This window comes from Lepidochelys olivacea, assembly GCF_965140295.1.
Source record: "Lepidochelys olivacea isolate rLepOli2 genome assembly, chromosome: 1".
Classification (NCBI taxonomy): Eukaryota; Metazoa; Chordata; order Testudines; family Cheloniidae; genus Lepidochelys; species Lepidochelys olivacea.
The window spans coordinates 323,829,499-323,849,088 of NC_140411.1; the positions used below are offsets into that span (position 1 = coordinate 323,829,499).

A 19,590-nucleotide genomic window follows, 5' to 3' on the forward strand; every position below is an offset into this window, starting at 1 on the left:
TATAGTAATATTAATTTAAACAAGGAGACTTTAACAATAACCCATCATCAAGTAGTCAGGTATAAATAAAACAAACAAAAGTAACCTGTTTACCCATTGGAAAAAAAAAAACATGCTCTGGGTGTAGGATAATCTTCTAGATCTACAGGCAAAGGAAGGTCAGGCTAACCAGGCTGATCTTTACCAATCTGCCCCGTTCCACGGCAGGCTAGGGGACTGTAGATTTATACCCCGACTTGCCATGCATTAAATCTCCATATAAACAAGCCCCCAGAGAATTTTATTTAGCTTCTTAGAGATTTTGAAGAGGGAGAAAAAAAACAAGTAGCTGAAAGTCATAATGAAAAGATGCGAGAGTCTCTCAGCTGTTCTCATGTATCAGAGCTGTCATAAATATAAAGGGAAGGGTAAACCCCTTTGAAATCCCTCCTGGCCAGGGGAAAGCTCCTCTCACCTGTAAAGGGTTAAGAAGCTAAAGGTAACCTCGCTGGCACCTGACCAAAATGACCAATGAGGAGACAAGATACTTTCAAAAGCTGGGAGGAGGGAGAGAAACAAAGGCTCTGTGTCTGTCTGTATGCTGGGTCTTTGCCGGGGATAGACCAGGAATGGAGTCTTAGAACTTTTAGTAAGTAATCTAGCTAGGTATGTGTTAGATTATGATTTCTTTAAATGGCTGAGAAAAGAATTGTGCTGAATAGAATAACTATTTCTGTCTGTGTATCTTTTTTGTAACTTAAGGTTTTGCCTAGATGGGTTCTCTATGTTTTTGAATCTAATTACCCTGTAAGATATCTACCATCCTGATTTTACAGGGGGGATTTCTTTATTTCTATTTACTTCTATTTTTTATTAAAAGTCTTCTTGTAAAAACTGAATGCTTTTTCATTGTTCTCAGATCCAAGGGTTTGGGTCTGTGGTCACCTATGCAAATTGGTGAGGCTTTTTATCCAACATTTCCCAGGAAAGGAGGGGTGCAAGTGTTGGGAGGATTGTTCATTGTTCTTAAGATCCAAGGGTCTGGGTCTGTAGTCACCTAGGCAAATTGGTGAGGCTTTTTACCAAACCTTGTCCAGGAAGTGGGGTGCAAGGTTTTGGGAAGTATTTTGGGGGGAAGGACGCGTCCAAACAGCTCTTCCCCAGTAACCAGTATTAGTTTGGTGGTGGTAGCGGCCAGTCCAAGGACAACGGGTGGAATATTTTGTACCTTGGGGAAGTTTTGACCTAAGCTGGTAAAGATAAGCTTAGGAGATTTTTCATGCAGGTCCCCACATCTGTACCCTAGAGTTCAGAGTGGGGGAGGAACCTTGACAAGAGCGTACACAGAATAGCCCAGCCTGAGCTTGGTAGCGGTTCCTCCGTCATCTGTGTGTATTATCCCCAAATCTGATAGTGCCTTCTGGGGTGGAGAGAGATGTTTTGTTCATTCTCAATTCCTAGCAGGCCAGGAACTAAGTGGACAGTTTAGTCCTCTGTCATTCAACCGTTTTTTATTCAGGTGCACCAAAGGCTCTCTTCTTTTTGGCTAAGCTATGGAAGGGTGTATAACCTAGAGGGAGGTTATAGGTATTAGTCCTACCATGTGACATACAAAACATGTTCAGTCAAGAAGACAAGTTAGCCTTTTGTTTCCTTAGCAGAGTGAGGAATGACAGGATCCATCTGAAGCGGAGCTGGCGTGGGATCAGCCTACAGGGGTTCATTAGTTCCAATTTTAAGAGAATTCTCCCAACCCATCCGTGAGAGAGAAGCCATAAACTCCCAATCTGAAAACTTCTACCTTTCTTCTTATTTTCTAGTAAATCCATTTTGACCTCCATAGTATTGTTTTCTTCTGTTAGACTGTGATTCAGACATGGTTACCTTTACCACCATCTCTAATCCCTCCATTTTCACCTCAGTGTGGTTACCTTTGAGCCAAGCTTTTCACATTTCTTTGCAAACTTTATTTGTCCTGAAATGTATCATAAGCAGAGCAATTCATAATCTCCTTAGGTCAAATCCTTCAGTCCTTACTCAGGCAAAGTTCCTATTGAAATATCAGGGTAACTCTATTGAAGTAAATGGAATCACTGTGGATTTAATTGAAAACAGGATAGCCTAAGGTATTTTCTTCCTACGGCTTCTGATACTCTTTCTCATGTTGAATAGCACCTGACTGCAAAAGTATCCTGAATTACTTCAAAGGTACTATTTGTGGAGTACAGCTCTATTCAGCAGGAGTAATGGTATCAGAATCTGTACCTAAATATTCAGCAGCATAAAGGCATATTCTGTGAAATCAATCTCTAGATCATCTATTTAAAAATTAGTACATAGTATTGCAAAGCTTTATCAAGCTAAACTGCATATCTTTATATGACTGCTGTTCTGTCATTATTAGTTTAAACATTATTTGCTGAGCACATGAAAAGGTGACAAATAATGGTTTGACGTTTATAATCTAAGGGCCCAATCCTGCCAATAACATTACTCAAGTATGTGGTCCAGTACACCTACCCAGCGCTGCTTATATAAGTAAAATAACTTACTGGTCTAAGTATTTACAGGATCAAGCACAAGAACAGTAGACAGGATGCACTGAGAAGCCCAGAAGAATCAATAATTTATACTGCTGAAGTGTATGGGATTGATCCAAAGTCCATTGGAATCAGTTGGAAGACTGCCATTGACTGCAGATGGGCTTTGGATCAGGCCCTATGTGTGTAATTTGGCTCACTTCCAGGCGGTGGAGAAGGAGTGAGTCTTTAGAGGAGCTTGAATGTGGGGAAGTAGAGAACTGGGATGAGGACTGCATTGCATGTGCAGAAGGTACTGTGGGAAGAGGCACAAGAGACAGGTGTGGAAGTGGGAAATGAATGGGTACAAAGCTGACATAGCTGGCAGAACGGTAGTACTGTAGTGTCGCACAATTCATCCTTCACTCTTCAGGGTTTTACTGCTGGTTATGTCCACTAGTACAATGCTCTGAGATCCAGAGATACCATTATGAGGAATTAGAGTACAGCCCTAGGTAGAATTTTAATTTTTTTATGCTAAATCTGTTTCCCAAAATGATCCTTAGTAAGTTTGTTCTCAGCTCTAATTGTAAAGAGCACCAAAACAAAACAAGAGCTGAGATAGGTTCAAACCAAACACTGAATCTGAACATCCCTACGCTTACAGAAAGTTTGAATCAAGTCTCAACTTTGTGGATCAGCCCAGTCTCAGTGGTGGAGGGGAGGGGGGGGTGTGGGGTGAGGTGGGGTCGGGGGGGGGTGAGCTTCTGATTTAGATCTGGAATAGTTCATCAACTTCAATGAGTTATTCCGGATTTACTGCAGTGTAACTGAGATGAGAATCAATCCCAAGGTAGTTTATATCAATGTCAATCTTCAAAAAAAAAGAGAGAGAGAGAGGGGGGCGATTTCTTGATATATGGGGCTAAATCCTGGCCCCAAGAAAGGCAGTGAGACTTTTGCCATTGACTTCTGTGGGGCCAGGATTTTACCCATAGACCAGGGGTAGGCAACCTATGGCACGCATGCCAAAGGCGGCACTGATTTTCAGTGGCACTCACGCTGCCCGGGTCCTGGCCACCGGTCTAGGGGGCTCTGCATTTTAATTTAATTTTAAATGAAGCTTCTTAAACATTGTAAAAACCTTATTTACTTTACATACCACAATAGTTTAGTTATATCTTATAGACTTATAGAAAGAGACCTTCTAAAACCGTTAAAATGTATGACTGGCATGCGAAACCTTAAATTAGAGTGAATAAATGGAGACTCGGCACACCACTTCTGAAAGGTTGTCGACCCCTGCCATAGACTATAGAGGAGACACGATTGTGTGTGTGTGTGTGTGTCTTTCCTTTTGTTATTCTTGGCTTTCACATTCACCAGTCCTCTGACAGTGTCTACACCCCAGAATCCATCCTCTTCATTCCAGAGGGCTGGCGTGGTCATTTTCTCCGCTTCACTGCTGTATGGTTTTTTTCATAAAGTTGGAAGAAAGATTTTTGCAATGTTTTAATTTGTAGATGAAACATACCCAGAGCTAGAGCAAAATTCTCCACTCCAGTCTACACTGAGAGCTAGATTCATGCCTGGCGGAGTCAGTGAAGTCATGAATTTGGCTCTGTGTATCGTGTCAACAGGCATAAATTTTCCTCCAGGTATCTCTGATCCCCAGTACAGATCTCTGGTGCATGTTCTGCACTACTCCTGTATATGAAATGAGTGGAGAATATAAACTAGATACCTGCAGAGTAGATTGGAAAGGAAAAATTTCCTTTTACAGGTTGCACATCACATATTCTTTGTTCATTTTGTTGGACATGGTCTTACTTGCCTCTGCAAAGAGTGTCACTCACTTCTAAACAGGTATCAACAAGATTGGAATTACTAAAACAGTCACTTTCTTTGCTTACTGTAACTGTATACCACCAAGTCCTTGTAGTGGCTATTCACTCAGCCTATCAATGTTTAACTTGGAGGCCTGATGAGATTCTAATGGAATTCTAATCTTTTTTAGTGTTATATAGAACTTTAAGATTCCTGCTTTAGAGATTTTATTGCTTGGTTATCTCTCCCCTGAGCGTTCATGTTACTTAGGCTTTCTGCCAACCAATACAAAGTTCAGAAGGAGTGAAGACTTCACATTAATGGAGTAGATTTTAAAAATGGATATTTATTGCTCTGGGAGGATTTCCCCCTTTTATTTTTATGGTTGCTTTGTTTGTTGTGCAAATTGTTTCAGTACCATCACCAGAACCATTTTTCAGTTGTATTTGTTAGAGGAAGAGGCATTTTTTGGTATAATATTTAAGATGTAAAGGAGATTTGCACACAAATCTTCAAGAAAACTGGTCACGGGGAATTTCTTTTTGAAAGAATTTTGATGCCCTATTCCTTGTTGTTTCTCCTTTCCATTAACATACTGAAAGAATGTATTTCTTCTTAGACCTGCAGTTGCAGTCAACTTACCAAGCTGCCTGTAGCTCAGGTGAAGCAGTTACAGATCCTGCGTGAAAAATTAATATGTATCCAGAGCATAATGGAAAAGAAAAAGTGAAAAAAGCAATTCAGTGCAGACCTGCTGGTTCATGCTAACTCTTGTTTAACATGGTATTTCCCGTTAAAACAGTCATAGAATGGTACATAGAATGAGAGATCTGAAGTATCTGATTTAAGCTTTTAGAATACTTTCTTGTTTTTTTTCCAATGTCATTACATTGTTGTTTATAGAAAAGTAGCTGACTTTATGCTTTGTCATTGTAGAATCAAGTTAACTAACCAAACCCGGAGCTTTTCTGCAGACTCATTCATTGATTCAAATTAGTATACAGTTTGATAATCGAAAGCTAGTGTTTCTGCTTATTTGCAATTAAGGGTTTATTCTCTCAATTTTCAAAGAACTAATTTCTCCATGGTTTGTTTCTTTTAATTTTTACCATCATCATTATTATTTGTTTCTTTAAATCCTTTAGCACCTACCATATCTTACAGAGAGATAGATCTGGTAAGACAATCGGTAATTACTTGATTTGGTTATAGAGTAGAACCCTTCAGTAGGAGATCAAAAAAAAGCACTTTGACTAGGCAGTGACATTTCCTTCTCTTTTCTTTTCTGCTTGTTGTTATACCATTCCCATTGCCACATATCAGAATACTTTATTTTATTAACACAAATGCAAAATTCTTTTAAATTTTATCAGAAAATGTATTTACTATACCTTAAAGAATCATAGAAATGTAGGGCTGGAAGGGACCTCGAGAGGTCATCAAGTCCAGCGCCCTGCTCTGAGGACCTATTTCAGTACTTAACTATCCTTATAGTTAGAAAGTTTTTCCTAATATCTAACCTAAATCTCCCTTGCTGCTGATTAAGCCCATTGCTTCTGGTACTACCTTCAGTGGACATGGAGAACAATTGATTACTGTCCTCTTTATAACAGCCCTTCACATATTTGAAGACTGTTATCGGGTTCCCCCCTCAGTCATCTTTTCTCAGGACTAAATATGCCAGGTTTTTTTTTAGAACTGTTCCTCATAGGTCAGGTTTTCTAAACCTATTATCATTTTTGTTGCTCTTCTCTGGACTATGTCAAGTTTGTCCATATCTTTCCTAAAGTGTGGCACCCAGAATTGGACACAGTACTGCATCTGAGGCCTCACCAGTGCCAAGTAGAGCAGAACAATTACCTTCCATGTCTGACATACAACACTCCTGTTAATACATCCCAGAATGATATTGGACTTTTCTGCAACTGCATCACACTGTTAACTCTTACTTAATTTGTGATACACTTTAGCCCCCCACATCTTTTTCAACAGTACTACCACTAGCCAGTTAGTCCCCATTTTTTAGTTATGCATTTCATATTTTGTTCCAAAGTGAAGTACTTTTCACTGTGTTTATTGAATTCCATCTTTTTTATTTCAAACCAGTTCTCTAAGGATATGTTTACACTGAAATTAGACACCCACGTCTGGCCCATGCCAACTGACTTAGGCTTGCTCAGCTCAGGCTAAGGGGCTGTTTAATTGCACTATAGATGTTTGGGCTTGGGCTGGAACTGGGTTCCAGGACCCTGAGAAGTGGGAGAGTCCCGGAGCTCAGGCTGCAGCCCAAGCCTGAACATGTACACTGCAGTTAAACAGCTCCATGAGCCCAAGTCAGCTGTCATGGGCCAGCCCTGCATGTCTAATTGCAGTGTGGACATAACCTAAATGATCAAGGTTGTTTTTGAATTCTAATCCTTCCCTCCAAAGTGCAAGCAGCCTCTTCCAGTTTGGTATAATTTGCAAATTTTATAAGCATACTTTCTACTCCATTATCCAAGTCATTAAGGAAAATATTGAATAGTACCAGACCCAGGACTGACCTCTGCAGGACCCCTCTAGATACCCCCTTCCATTCTCCCAGTTTGACAGTGAACCATTAATAACTGTTCTTTGAATAGGTCTTTCAACCAGTTGTGCACCCACCTTATAGAAATTTCACATGTCCCTAGTTTGCTTATTAGAAGGTCATGCGGGATTGAGTCAAAAGCCTTATTAAAATCAAGATATATCATGTGTGTTGCTTTCTCCCATCCACTAGGCCAGTTACTCTGTCAAAGAAGGAATTTAGGCTGGTTTGGCTTGATTTGTTCTTAAGAAATACATTCTGACTATTCCGTATAACTTTATAATCCTCTAGGTGTTTACAAATTGATTGACTTATAGTGGTCTGGTTGCTGGCTCTTATTAAAGATTTCTCAAAGTCCAAAAGTCTGCATGAGGGATGATAGCCACACATAAGGCAGAATTATCCAAAGGTGAACACTCTAGGTCACTGTAGCATTACACCTCCTGCCTGGATTTCATGGAGCTGTGTTACATAAGTAGTATGTTCAGGGAGTCTCCAAATACGAAAAATGTAGAAAATATTAAATTACTTTAATAGAGAAAAGGTCGGGGGTAGATTGGCTGAGTCATAAACCAGACTATTAAACTATAAGCACAGGCTGCAGCAGCCATTCCTCATTACAGTGCAGATCCCCTAGTTCTCTCATCACCACTGCAGATCCCCAGTTTCAGACAAGATCACTCTTTCTCTTGTTTATTAAATGGTTTTACATTTGTCTGCTATAAATAGGAATTATACTTGTATCTAACCTAGCAATCTACTGTGTCTATGCACTCTTGCTGCATAGAAGAATAAAGAAGGATTAATGAATGCAGCCTTAGACTCTTATATTATGAGAACCCTCTGTATTGCCATGGTGTTCCAACAGCATGTCAGAATGGAAACAATCCCCCCGTTTGTCTGTGTCATGTCTGTTTGTGTTCAGCTCTGCGCCTTGTTTGCTTTTGTCAAGTGTATCGTTCTCTTTTCAGCAGGCCTTGAGGATTCCACTCCATTTGGAGTTGGAGATTTATATTGTTAAATATCCTACCCCTTTTAAAATGGGGCAAGCCCATGCTTAGTCTTTTATGCAGAAAATGTGTAATTCTAATTCTTGAAGAGTTTCAGTACACAAGAGGGGTGAGTTGTCTTTGGGTAGATCTATCCAGATTGCAGAAGCGAGCCTCCCTTCCTACATTGCTAGGTCAACAGACTTGGGTAAGCGGGGCTCCCGCTAATGCCCTAAAAACAGCTCTGTGGACAGTGCTTTCAAGTTGCAACTCAGGCTGGACCTTGGGCTCTGATTGTTGGGGTGGAGAGGGAGCCTGTGGTTATAAATTTCAGAGTGGTAGAAGTGTTACTCTGTATCAGCAAAAATAACGAGGAGTCCTTGTGGCACCTTAGAGGCTAACAAATTTATTTGGGCATAAGCCTTCGTGGGTTAGAACCCCCTTCATCAGGTGCATGGAGTGAAAATACAGGAGCAGGTATAAATACATGAAAGGATGGGGGTTGCTTTACCAAGTGTGAGGTCAGTCTAATGAGATAAATCAATTAACAGCAGGAAATCAAGGGAGGCAAAATAACTTTTGAAGTGGTAAGAGAGTGGCCCATTACAGTCAGTTGACAAGAAGGTGTGAGTAACAGTAGAGAGAAATTAGTATTGGGGAAATTAAGTTTAGGTTTTGTAATGACCCAACCACTCCCAGTTAATTGATTTATCTCATTAGACTGACCTCACGCTTGGTAAAGCATCCCCCATCCTTTCATGTATTTATACCTGCTCCTTATTTTCACTCCATGCATCTGATGAAGTGGGTTCTAACCCATGAAAGCTTATGCCCAAATAAATTTGTTAGTCTCTAAGGTGCCACAAGGACTCCTCATTATTTTTGTGGTTATAAAGCAACTCACCAGTAAATGCATTCCTTAATGTCTTCTTTGTAAACTTGTTTGTTTGATTATTTTGTTCCTTCATATTCAGCACCGCACCTGAGAGTTGTTTTCTCACCAAGTACACAGATTTATAGTAATTTCTTATGAGGGAACCATGCTGTGTATCATTGTAATCTACCTGACCTCCTTGCTTCGCTAATGCTGGGTATCCATTCAGATAATCCTGTCTAAACTGGTGTCCACAGATGGTAGTGGGAAGTAGGAAGGGATTTTTCAAGGGTTTGTTTCAGAATTCTAATAATAACTTGATAAAATGAGAGTTTAGGAACTTGGGCCCTGCTTCAGAAAAGCACATGCTTAAAGGTAAGCTCTAGCTTAAGTGCTTTCCTCAGCAGTGATGCTTTTCTGAATTGAGACCTTGATTTTTATCTTCTGGTTGAGGGATTGTTGCTTTTGCTGTTTTTAGATTTGTGTGAAAGATTCCTTTTTAGGGAAAACCTTTTTAGGGTTTTATCTGGACAGTCTGGGTTTTGGCTTTTGTGTCTGGGTGCCATTTCGGGTTGCCAGGTGCCCAGTTTTCAACTGGAATGTCCGGTCAAAAAGGGGACCTATGAGTGTTCTGTCAGATGTCCTGACCTGACACCAAAAGTCTGGTTACCCCGGGGTGGGGAGAGGTGCCAGGTCATTAATCCATGCCAGCCCCTGCTCTGCTGCGGCCACCTCCTACTTGCAGGCAGGCTCCTTGTCAGGCTGAAGCAGCTCCCATCCCAGCCCCGGGGCAGAAGGAGAGAGGTGGAGACGATCCAGTGAGCGGCAGAGGCAAGGGGGGAAGAGGCGGATGCGACGGGGCAGGGCCTTGGGGAAGAGGCAGAGTATAATTCCAATTTTTACAAATATTTGGCAACCCTGGAACAGAGTTGTTTGGTTAGATCTAACATGCCTCACAACAGATACTTTTTAAGACACCAATTTTCTGATTGTTTCCAAGCAGGCGCTTACAGATACCTGTTTTAGGCAGCTGTTTGATAACTCCTATTATAATCAGCAATATAGGCACTGACTGAGCTAAATTCAGATATGATGTTGTAGGCTGTACTGGAGTTGTATCCTCTTCTACAGGTCTGAATTTGACTTGCTGAGTGATAATGGTATACTTGTGTATGCTACTGTGTTTTTTATGTGTGAAAGACATAGTTCCTTAAATATTGTTTTGAATTCTTTAGGAATGCGCTTACAAAGTTTTCCTTTTGGGTTGAAGTAATGTAATTATATAGACCTGTGACTAGTATTTATGCAAATATTATAGTGTTGGAAACTTCTTTTGTCAGTTGAGTTGTGCCATATAGCTTTGCTCTATGTTTAGTTATCTGGCACTGTTTCTGGGATTAATTTAATTTTATAAACCCACTTTAGTTTCTATGAACACTTTTTACATGCAGGAGCTGGGTGGATATAATCAAGCATAACAACAGTAGTTACCTCACAACCCACATTCTGATAGATAAATTTTAAATAATTAACACAGAGAGAGAACTCATTTTCTGTAGAACAGTTAATTCTGCAGCAGCCTTTGCGTCAGCCTCTGCAGATTTTGTATTGTATAAAGGGGCTCAAGAATGTGTCCTACAGACCTTGGAAACTGCAAACTCATGAAGCATTTTTGAAAATCTTGACCAACTTTTAATGCATGTGCAAAAGTTGTTAGGGCTAAGGTTGTGTGTACAAACTTACCTTTGTTATTTCCTGAAATTTGAGTGTTTAAGATCTTAATATAGGGTGGGGGTGGGGTTTGGTAGGGAATAAAATTACAGCATTTGAAGATAAAAACCTTAAGGAGTTTGTAAATCAGTATACATGTCTCTTAGCAACTGAATGACTTGACTGTGTAGTTGTTTGGAAAGTGAGGTAAATGTCAGAAGGACACTCTGGAAAAAAAATGGAAGCGCTATGCATGTCACCTGTATCCTGCCCATTCTTTATATAAATGCACACACTTTAAAAATGTTACATTCCTGGCTCAGTTGTGCCTTGTCAGTGACACCTGCAGTAAAACTGAATTCCATTAAAGGGGAAATGCAACACTTATCTATTTACACCATTCACAGTTGGGAGTGAACATTTGATCCTGGGTGGTTGAAAACAATATCAAATGCTGTAACCATTGACACATTTTTTAGCTGGCAGGAGGTGTTCAGGTTTTTACATGACAACGTCACCTTCTTCCTGATATATATTTATCACCAGTTCTGAAAGCAGCCTAGAAATCTAAAAATTAGAGCCAGCATTGTGAAGTATTTGAGAAAGGATCACTCAGGAAACAATATCCTGAACTATGCAGAGAATTAAAATTTGAGAAACAGTGCGGCATGTACATACACTCTGCTACAATTACAACTACTTAATTTGATGTTCAGACATTTAAAAATGTTAGCTTTTTTTTTTTTTAGGCAATAATAACTGATCTCCTTCACTGGTATCTCTGGGAATTCGTTGTTTAGTTGGAATCTAGCGCCAAGTGTTTCCTGCTGATCTTTGTTTCTTCTTCTTCCAGGCGAGTTTTGCGAAGTGAATGCCCGCTCTGGCCGCTGCGTGCCGGGAGTCTGTAAAAATGGAGGAACCTGTGTTAATCTGCTAGTAGGAGGTTTCAAATGCGAGTGTCCCCCAGGAGAGTACGAGAGACCTTATTGTGAGATGACAACAAGAAGCTTCCCTCCACAGTCCTTTGTCACCTTCAAAGGGTTAAGGCAGCGCTTCCATTTCACTATTTCCCTCATGTAAGTTTGTTTCCCTTCTGTCTTGATAGGAAAGGATTCAGTTCAAATCTCTCCTTGATTTGGATTTAGGGCCAAATGTTGTTGTATATTTGTAGCCCCCAGAGTTAAATATGTGGGAAAGTGGTTACTGTGGGAAGTCTGCCATCGACTCCTACGGGAGCAGAATTAGAACCATGCTACTTGAGATTATTAGTAATCATGTTTATTATGGTGTTGTCCCAAAGGTAGCCAGGAGTGGGGCCCCATTGTGCTTGGCACTGTACGAACCCAGAGTAGTTAGATGGTCCCTGCCCCGAAGAGCATTATTTGAAAGCCGGACTGTGGGCAGGAATTAAAAGCAGTCTTGTTGTATCTAATATGAAGTGCTGACTGTGTCCCTCCAATCATAAAACTTTACACTTTCAGAATATTCAGCTCCTCTGCCACACAGATCAGTATTTTGTTTTGTGTAGGGTTTTTTTGTACTGAAGTATTGCAAAATCCTGTAGACAGATAGAGGGAATGGGCTCCTTTAAGCCCTCATGGCTCTGGAGGGCACAGTTGTGCCAGCAGGAGACACTGTGCCTGGAGAGAGGAAATGTGGGATTCTGCTGGAGGAGGACATATTCAGTTTGCAGCTGGCAGAGGCTGGAGAGGAGATGGATTAAAACAGGATGTGCCACAATTGGCCTGGCCATGCCTCTACCCAACTAGTGCTGCCCACTTTTGTGTGTGTGCTGATCACCAGTGGGGGCACCCAGCTGTGCTGGGGTTGCTGGCTCCTTCTGCCACCCTCTGCTGCTGCTGGTACTCCTACAAAGAGGGTTGTATAGCACAGGGACAGATGCAGCTGCATAAAATTCATTGTTGCCGTAGGCTGCATTAACTTTATGGCATAGCCCCTGCACACTTTGAGCAGGAAGGTGATGGCATCTGTCTCTGCTCCCAGACCACCTCCTCCTGGCCTAATCTCCTTCTCCCTGTGTATGAATGCACAAGCTCACCCAAGGATCTCTGTGAGCTCCAAGGATTGGGAGAATAATGCTTTGAAGGTCGATTTTACCATGATTTAGCTGGCCAAAGGTTGACTTGGGCTGAGTAAAGGTAAAATGTGCTAAGCTGCTGTCAGGGTTCCTTCCCCACTCTGAACTCTAGGGTACAGACCTGAAAGACCCCCTAAGCTTATTCTTACCAGTTTAGGTTGAAAACTTCCCCAAGGTACAAACTTTGCCTTGGTCTTGAACAGTATGCTGCCACCACCAAGCGTTTTAAACAAAGAACAGGGAAAGAGACCACTTGGAGACGTCTTTCCCCAAAATATCCCCCCCCAAGCCCTACAACCCCTTTCCTGGGGAAGGCTTGATAATAATCCTCACCAATTTGTACAGGTGAACACGGACCCAAACCCTTGGATCTTAAGAACAATGAAAAATCAATCAGGTTCTTAAAAGAAGAATTTTAATTAAAGAAAAGGTAAAAGAATCACATCTGTAAAATCAGGATGGAAAATACTTTATAGGGTATTCAGATTCAAAACACAGAGAATCCCCCTCTGAGCAAACCTTAAAGTTACAGAAAACAGGAATAAACCTCCCTCTTAACACAGGGAAGATTCACATAAAACAAAAGATAAACTAATCCGCCTTGCCTGGCTTACCTATACTGGTTGCAATATTGGTTTAGGATGGGTTGGAGAAGATGGATTTCTGTGTGGCCTTTCTCAGTCCCAAGGCAGAACAACACGTAAACAAAGAGCACAAACAAAAGCCTTTCCCCCCCCCCCCCCCCCCCGCCCAAGATTTGAAAGTATCTTGTTCCCTTATTAGTCCTTTGGGTCAGGTGCCAGCCAGGTTAGCTGAGCTTCTTAACCCTTTATAGGTAACAGGCTGTTGCCTCTGGCCAGGAGGGATTTTATAGCACTGTATACAGAAAGGTGGTTACCCTTCCCTTTAGATTTATGACAGCTGCGTCTACACCAGTAAAAGGATTGGAGTTAGCTAGTATGGATAAAAACAACAAGAAGATTTGGTTGTTTGCTTAGATTAGAAAAAGAGGTTCATGTTAGCTATTGAGTTAGCTAAAATCAATCACTTTACTTAGTCTAAAAAAACCCTCAAAGTTAGTTTGTTCTTGTTATACACTCAAGCATGGCTTGCTGCTTCTTTGCAGAATGTTTACATTTTACTCTTGATCTTGCCTTAACACTACAGTGGTCACATTTTTTTTGTGGAGTCTTGAAACCATGGTTAAATCAAAGCATGCAGTTACAATAAATATAACTTATCAGGGTTAGTATGGAAGGTTGCAAAAACTGTGAAGAATATATATAATGGCTTTGCATTGATCCTGATCAAAATTAGATCTCAAAACCAAATAAGGTTTTCAAGCATCAACTCTGCTAGACAAGAGAAAGCTGAGGGGAAAAAAAGGGCTTGGAACTGTCAGATTTACATGAAATGCAAAGGGAGTGTTGGAGGCAGGCTGCCAGCTCAGCTCCTGTACTACCAGAAAATTGTTCCCGCAGTGCATGGTGTCATTTTACAGGCTTCCAGGAAGATTCTCAAAGTGTGGTGTGCGAAACTGTTCTGCTGCAGGTTAGAATGGCTCATACTCACCTGTGGGACTTCTTGGGAAACAGCAAACAGTAAGGCTTAGCATCATAGTTTTCCAGGCAGCCACTTCAAAATCTTTAAAAACTCAACAGGCATATTTGGTGCTGAAATAAATACCATGCAACCCCATTAGCTTTATGGCATTACACAGGATATAAATTAGCACAGAATTTGTCCCTATATGGGTCCGGATGATGAACTATATGGGCTTTTAGATTTTATGCTGAGTATTTTCATGCCCCTTATTCTCCTCCAACACAGGAGGGAAACATTACTTCAGGATAATCAAGAAGTAGAAGTTTTGGCTAGACAAAGGATTTGCCATTACATATTTTTTGATTTGTGAATATTCCTATTATCTCAGGGTGTCTAGCGTCCCTCAACCCCACTTTCCCCCGAGAGGTCAAAGAGTGCGAGGTTTGTCTAGTTCACCCTCATGACTAAAATGGGATTTTAAAAATAACCCATATGTTCACTGACTATGTTACAAGCTAATGAGGCATTCCAAGCATTTAGATGGTTTGGAACATATAAATTATACTCACCATATGTTCTTACAGAAGGGAAAAGGAAAGCGAACAAGTAGTCAGATGCTTATTTACCACATACCCTATTTCTGCATGCTAAATCTCACTGTTATTTTGGGACATTTATTAGATGTACCCCACCTCCTCTCCATCTCTCCTCTACCAACAGTTCTTAATCATTCAGTCTCACTTAAAGAGAATTGTCAACTGATTTTTTTAAAAAGATCTATTTAAAACAATTCCAGTCCCTGGTAAAGCACCCAGTAGGTAGTATCTCCTGAACGTAAAACAAAACAAAGAAGCAAAACCTTCCCTTTAAAAAAAATGACAGGTGTTTTTCTGCTCCCCAGCTGATGTGTATATACAGCTCTTTGCAGCAAAGAGAGCTAAAGCAAGAACACCAAATTGCCAGTGCATGAGACAGGAAGTTCAATTGACCATCAACAGAACAGTGAAACCAAATATATACAAAGTATTGTTAAATGCACAAGGTAAACAAACGGAAAAAAATAGAAAAAAATATATTTTACCCATGTGCAGTTATAGTACTCTTATTAGTAGTTCCTAGTAACATTTTCAGACAGAAATATGAAGTTGACACTGTTATTCAACTAACTAATCACTTCTGCCCTCTAGGAAAGCAAGTGATTTCTTTTTTCTTTCCTCTTTTCTTTAGATATATTCTGTTTAGAGCTGGTCAAAATTGTTTTGATGGAACAGTTTTATCCCAAAAAGTACAGTTCAGTCAAAATTGCAACATTTCATCGGAATATGGCAGTTTTGATGTATTTTCTACAGGACTTTTATCATCTCATTTGGATAATATTGATACATTTCATTTTAATTTTGTCATTTTGGCTTATTTCATTTCTAATTCTGTTTTATAGTACAATATTAATTTTAATGCTGCATTCATATATAAAATATAATATTTAATAGGTGAATATAATGTAAATGTTTAAACAAAATTAAATACAACTATAAAATCAAAATGACACATTTTACCGTAACAAAATGACACATTTCAGTTGCCCCAATCCAAATTTTTTTAAATTTTGTTTCATGAGAAACTTCAGAATTTCAGCTTTTTGTTCTGATTTGGTACAGTTTTGCCCCCTGAAATGTCATATTTTCCCACAGAATGGAAATTCTGGTTTCTAGCCAGCTCTGATCTGGCATCTGTCTCTTTAGGGAGAACATATGGTAAGTATAACCTATATGTCTTGTTAAGAATTAAACTATGTTCTGGAAAATGAAGATGCCAGGACACAGTGCTCTGAAATACCTGCCTCTTCCTAATTCTCTAGAGTCAGGATTCAGAAAATTGTGGTCATTTTGTTCCACAAGAGCCCCACTAATTGGTGCCACATTGCATGCACTATGGTAGAGGCCATTTCGTCTTTCCATGGAACAGAGCTTTGAATTCAAATTTGTCTTTCATAGACTTATAAGACAAGTGGGTTATTTTAGATCACCCCAAGCTTTTAGGTCACAAAGCTTTCTAGAGGCTGGTGATACAGAATCAATGCAGACTACTACTGTTTAGAATTGTAAAAACTTCCGATGACTTCTGTTTTTCTTCACACATTAACATTGGTTATAGATAAATTTGAAGAATTTCATAATGAGCCCTACCCAAATTTTAAAGGAGCTGCAGAGGCCAAAACTAGGCTTTTCTAAAGCTAGGGCTATCAGTTATTTCCTAGCACAAAAGCGGAAACCCCTCCTGCTTCTGGAGCATACAATTCTTGAGATTAGAGAACATGACATTAAATATTAAGAAAAGCCCAACTAACTTAATGGAATCATCAAAATGCGTGAATTTGCCTTAATCTCAATTGACTTGACTGGTGCAGGATCAAGCCCTGATTAACCATGTGACATTATTAAGTCTTGTCTTTCCCCTCCTCAACTCTTTTTCATCTATGTATGACCCTCACTGCATCACTTTGAATTTAGGCTGTAAGCATTCCATACTTTTGGACACTCAACAAAGAATAATAGTTGAGTCCATTCTGACCACTGGAAGGTCCTCCCTCAGAATTCAGTGTATTTGTGATTTTACTCATTTTCAGTACCTTCTTTTTCATCAGAGCTATTCAAAGAATAAGCCAGATCCTCTGTAGGTTCTGTCTTGCCGACTCCTGTAGAGTTCAAAATAATATGTATTGCTAATTATCTTAATTTTATTATTTGCTGACGAAAGGGGTAATGAGAATTAATTTTAAGATAGATGCATTATGCAGTTACAGTGCTGCATTCTGTCCTGAGATCATGGTGACTGGTAGTTTTTATGTTGTCTATTTTCAGAGTGGCTGGATTGTATGTTCTTCACTTTGTAGATCATTAAATATGAAATTTGTGTCTGCATGTTACAGGTTTGCAACCAGAGAAAGGAATGCTCTACTCCTCTACAATGGACGTTTTAATGAGAAGCATGACTTTATTGCTCTTGAGATCATTGAAGAACAGATCCAACTAACATTCTCTGCAGGTAAGGTGTTCCTTGCCCATTTAGTTTGATACTTTTATATGTAAATACTAGCAATAACTTTATGGTGAAGAGAACATCTCACTGCATTTTGAAATGAACCTCATTAATTAAAGATTTTATGTGGTTTCTTAGATTGATTCATAGATCCCAAATTAAAGATTTTAATTGAGTTTAAAACTTATTGCTCTTCTGTACAAATGATTAACATTGCACAATTGTATTGTATAATAGTTCATTTACCGAGATCTTTTTACTTTCTTTTCTTGTATTCTTTATTTTTTTGTGGTTCGGCTTCAGCAGCTCTTCCATCATCAACTGTTAAAACACAGGGCATTTATCAAACCATTTTAACTACTGAACAACACACCGAGGGCATGATCCAAATCCCACTGAAGTCCTTTGAAAAACTCCTCTTGGTTTCAATGGGAATAGAATTGGGACTTAGAGGAACAGAGGGCTTTAGATATCAGATCAATCTCTCACTCCTTGGACATAAGGCTGGAAAAGAGAGTGCACGATCTTTCTATTTGTTGGGCAATATCAATAATTCAGCATTTCTAAGTAGAAGGGAAGATTAAAGAGAGCTATGAGCTTGAGAAGAGAACTGACAGTGTTACTACACATCAAGTACCTGCTTGGTTCTTATAAAGTGAAGACTGATATTTTGGAAGAGGTGCTTTTTGGTAGGCAACTGTTCACTATAAACTCCCATAGCATTCAAACATTTAAAGATGAGTCATTGTTCTTTCATATTCATAGGTGCTCATCTGCTATAGTTAATTATTACTACTCGTAATCCTTTTAATTAGATGGAGCGTTAAGCTGCAGATCCTGCATAGTCAGTAACTCTCATGACATAATGTGTGACGAGATTAGTAAAATATTTCAGCTTGTGGCAGTCTTCATATTATAACGGTGGCACCCACTGTGTAGATAAGGGCTCGTCAGCATACCAGTTATAAAGCCCATAGGGCATTTATAACTCTGGAGTAAAAGATTATCTCTAGGCTGAAAGTTGGCCCCCTCACCAATGTGTGGGGGGGTTTTTTGGTTTGTTTTTTAATTAGTGTTATCATTATTTTATGTGATTAAAGACTGTTATTGATGTTCTAATGCACCACCAAGGAAATGTACTGTATACATGTTATCCAAAAATTATTCCTCAGAGAAAGGAAAAAATTAAAAGTGAGATAGAAGAAAAAAAATTATCACTCTGTATTCTGTTGTCAATAAACATTATTGTCAGTAAAGTTCCCTGAAGCATATATATATATATATTGCACCTCCAAGCTAGTTGCACCTCCAAGTATATATATATATACTCCAAGTATATATATATATATATATATATATATATATATTGCACCTCCAAGCTAGTTGCACCTCCAAGTAGTTCCTTTTGTTTGTTTTAAAGCTGCTGCCTATTAATTTCATTGGGTGACCACCCCCCCCCCCAGTGCTTAATTTGCAATGAAAGAGGTGCCTGGGCTCAAGAAATTTTTTTTACTTTCATAACTGATGTGGCAAGCCCAGAGGTGCCAGGGCAACAAACTGCCAAGCCTAGAGGTGTCAGGGCTCAGCCCTAGCACAAATTAAGCACTGGTGACCCTTGGTTTGTGTGTTGTGTGAAGGGGAAAATAACACTTTCTTATTCACTTTCTTCACACCATTCATGATTTCCGTCATATTTCTCCTTAGTCATCTCTTTTCTAAACTGAAGAGTCCCAGTCTTTTAATTCTTCTTATATGGAAGCTGTTTCATAACCCTGATCATTTTTGTTGCCCTTCTCTGTACCTTTTCCAATTCTAATACAATGTATCTTTTGTGAGATGGGGCTCCCAGAACTGCACACACGGATTTATATAGTGGCATTATATTGTCTGTCTTACTAGCTATCCTTTTTCCAGTGGTTCCTAACATTCTGTTAGTTTTTTAAACTGCCACTACACATTGAACAGATGTTTTCAGAGAACTATCCATGATGACTCCAAGATCTCTTTCGTGACTAGTAACAGCTAATCTAGACCCCAACATGTTGTATATATAGCTGGGATTATGTTTTCCAATGTGCATTACTTTGCACATATCAACCTTGAATTTCATCTGCCGTTTTGTTGCCCAGTCACCCAGTTTTTTGAGATCCTTTTGTAACTCTTCGCACTCAGCTTCGCACTTAACTATCTTGAATAATTTTGTATTGTCTGCAAATTTTGGCACCTCACTGTTCACCCTTTTTTCCAGATCATTTATGAATATGTTGAACAACACAGGTCTTAGTACAGATCCTTGGGGGATCTTCTATTTTCCTCTCTCTATTGTGAAAAATGACAATTTATTCCTACCCTTTTTCCTATTTTATAACCAGTTACTGATCCGTGAGAGGACCTTCTCTCTTAACTCATGACAGCTTACTGTCCTTAAAAGCCTTTGGTGT

The 19,590-nt window shown here is 39.6% G+C and overlaps 1 protein-coding gene across 4 annotated transcripts in view; it reads left to right on the forward strand.

The window, feature by feature from the left end:
• The window catches only part of CELSR1 (cadherin EGF LAG seven-pass G-type receptor 1), a 276,811-nt gene that overhangs the window by 145,300 nt on the left and 111,921 nt on the right, over positions 1-19,590 (forward strand). For all 4 annotated transcript variants that reach the window (XM_084651571.1, XM_084651574.1, XM_084651572.1 and 1 more), the window contains exons 3-4: positions 11,321-11,543; positions 17,040-17,155. In XM_084651571.1, coding sequence (XP_084507697.1) covers positions 11,321-11,543; positions 17,040-17,155 — 339 coding nt within the window. The remainder of the gene's footprint in view (positions 1-11,320; positions 11,544-17,039; positions 17,156-19,590) is intronic.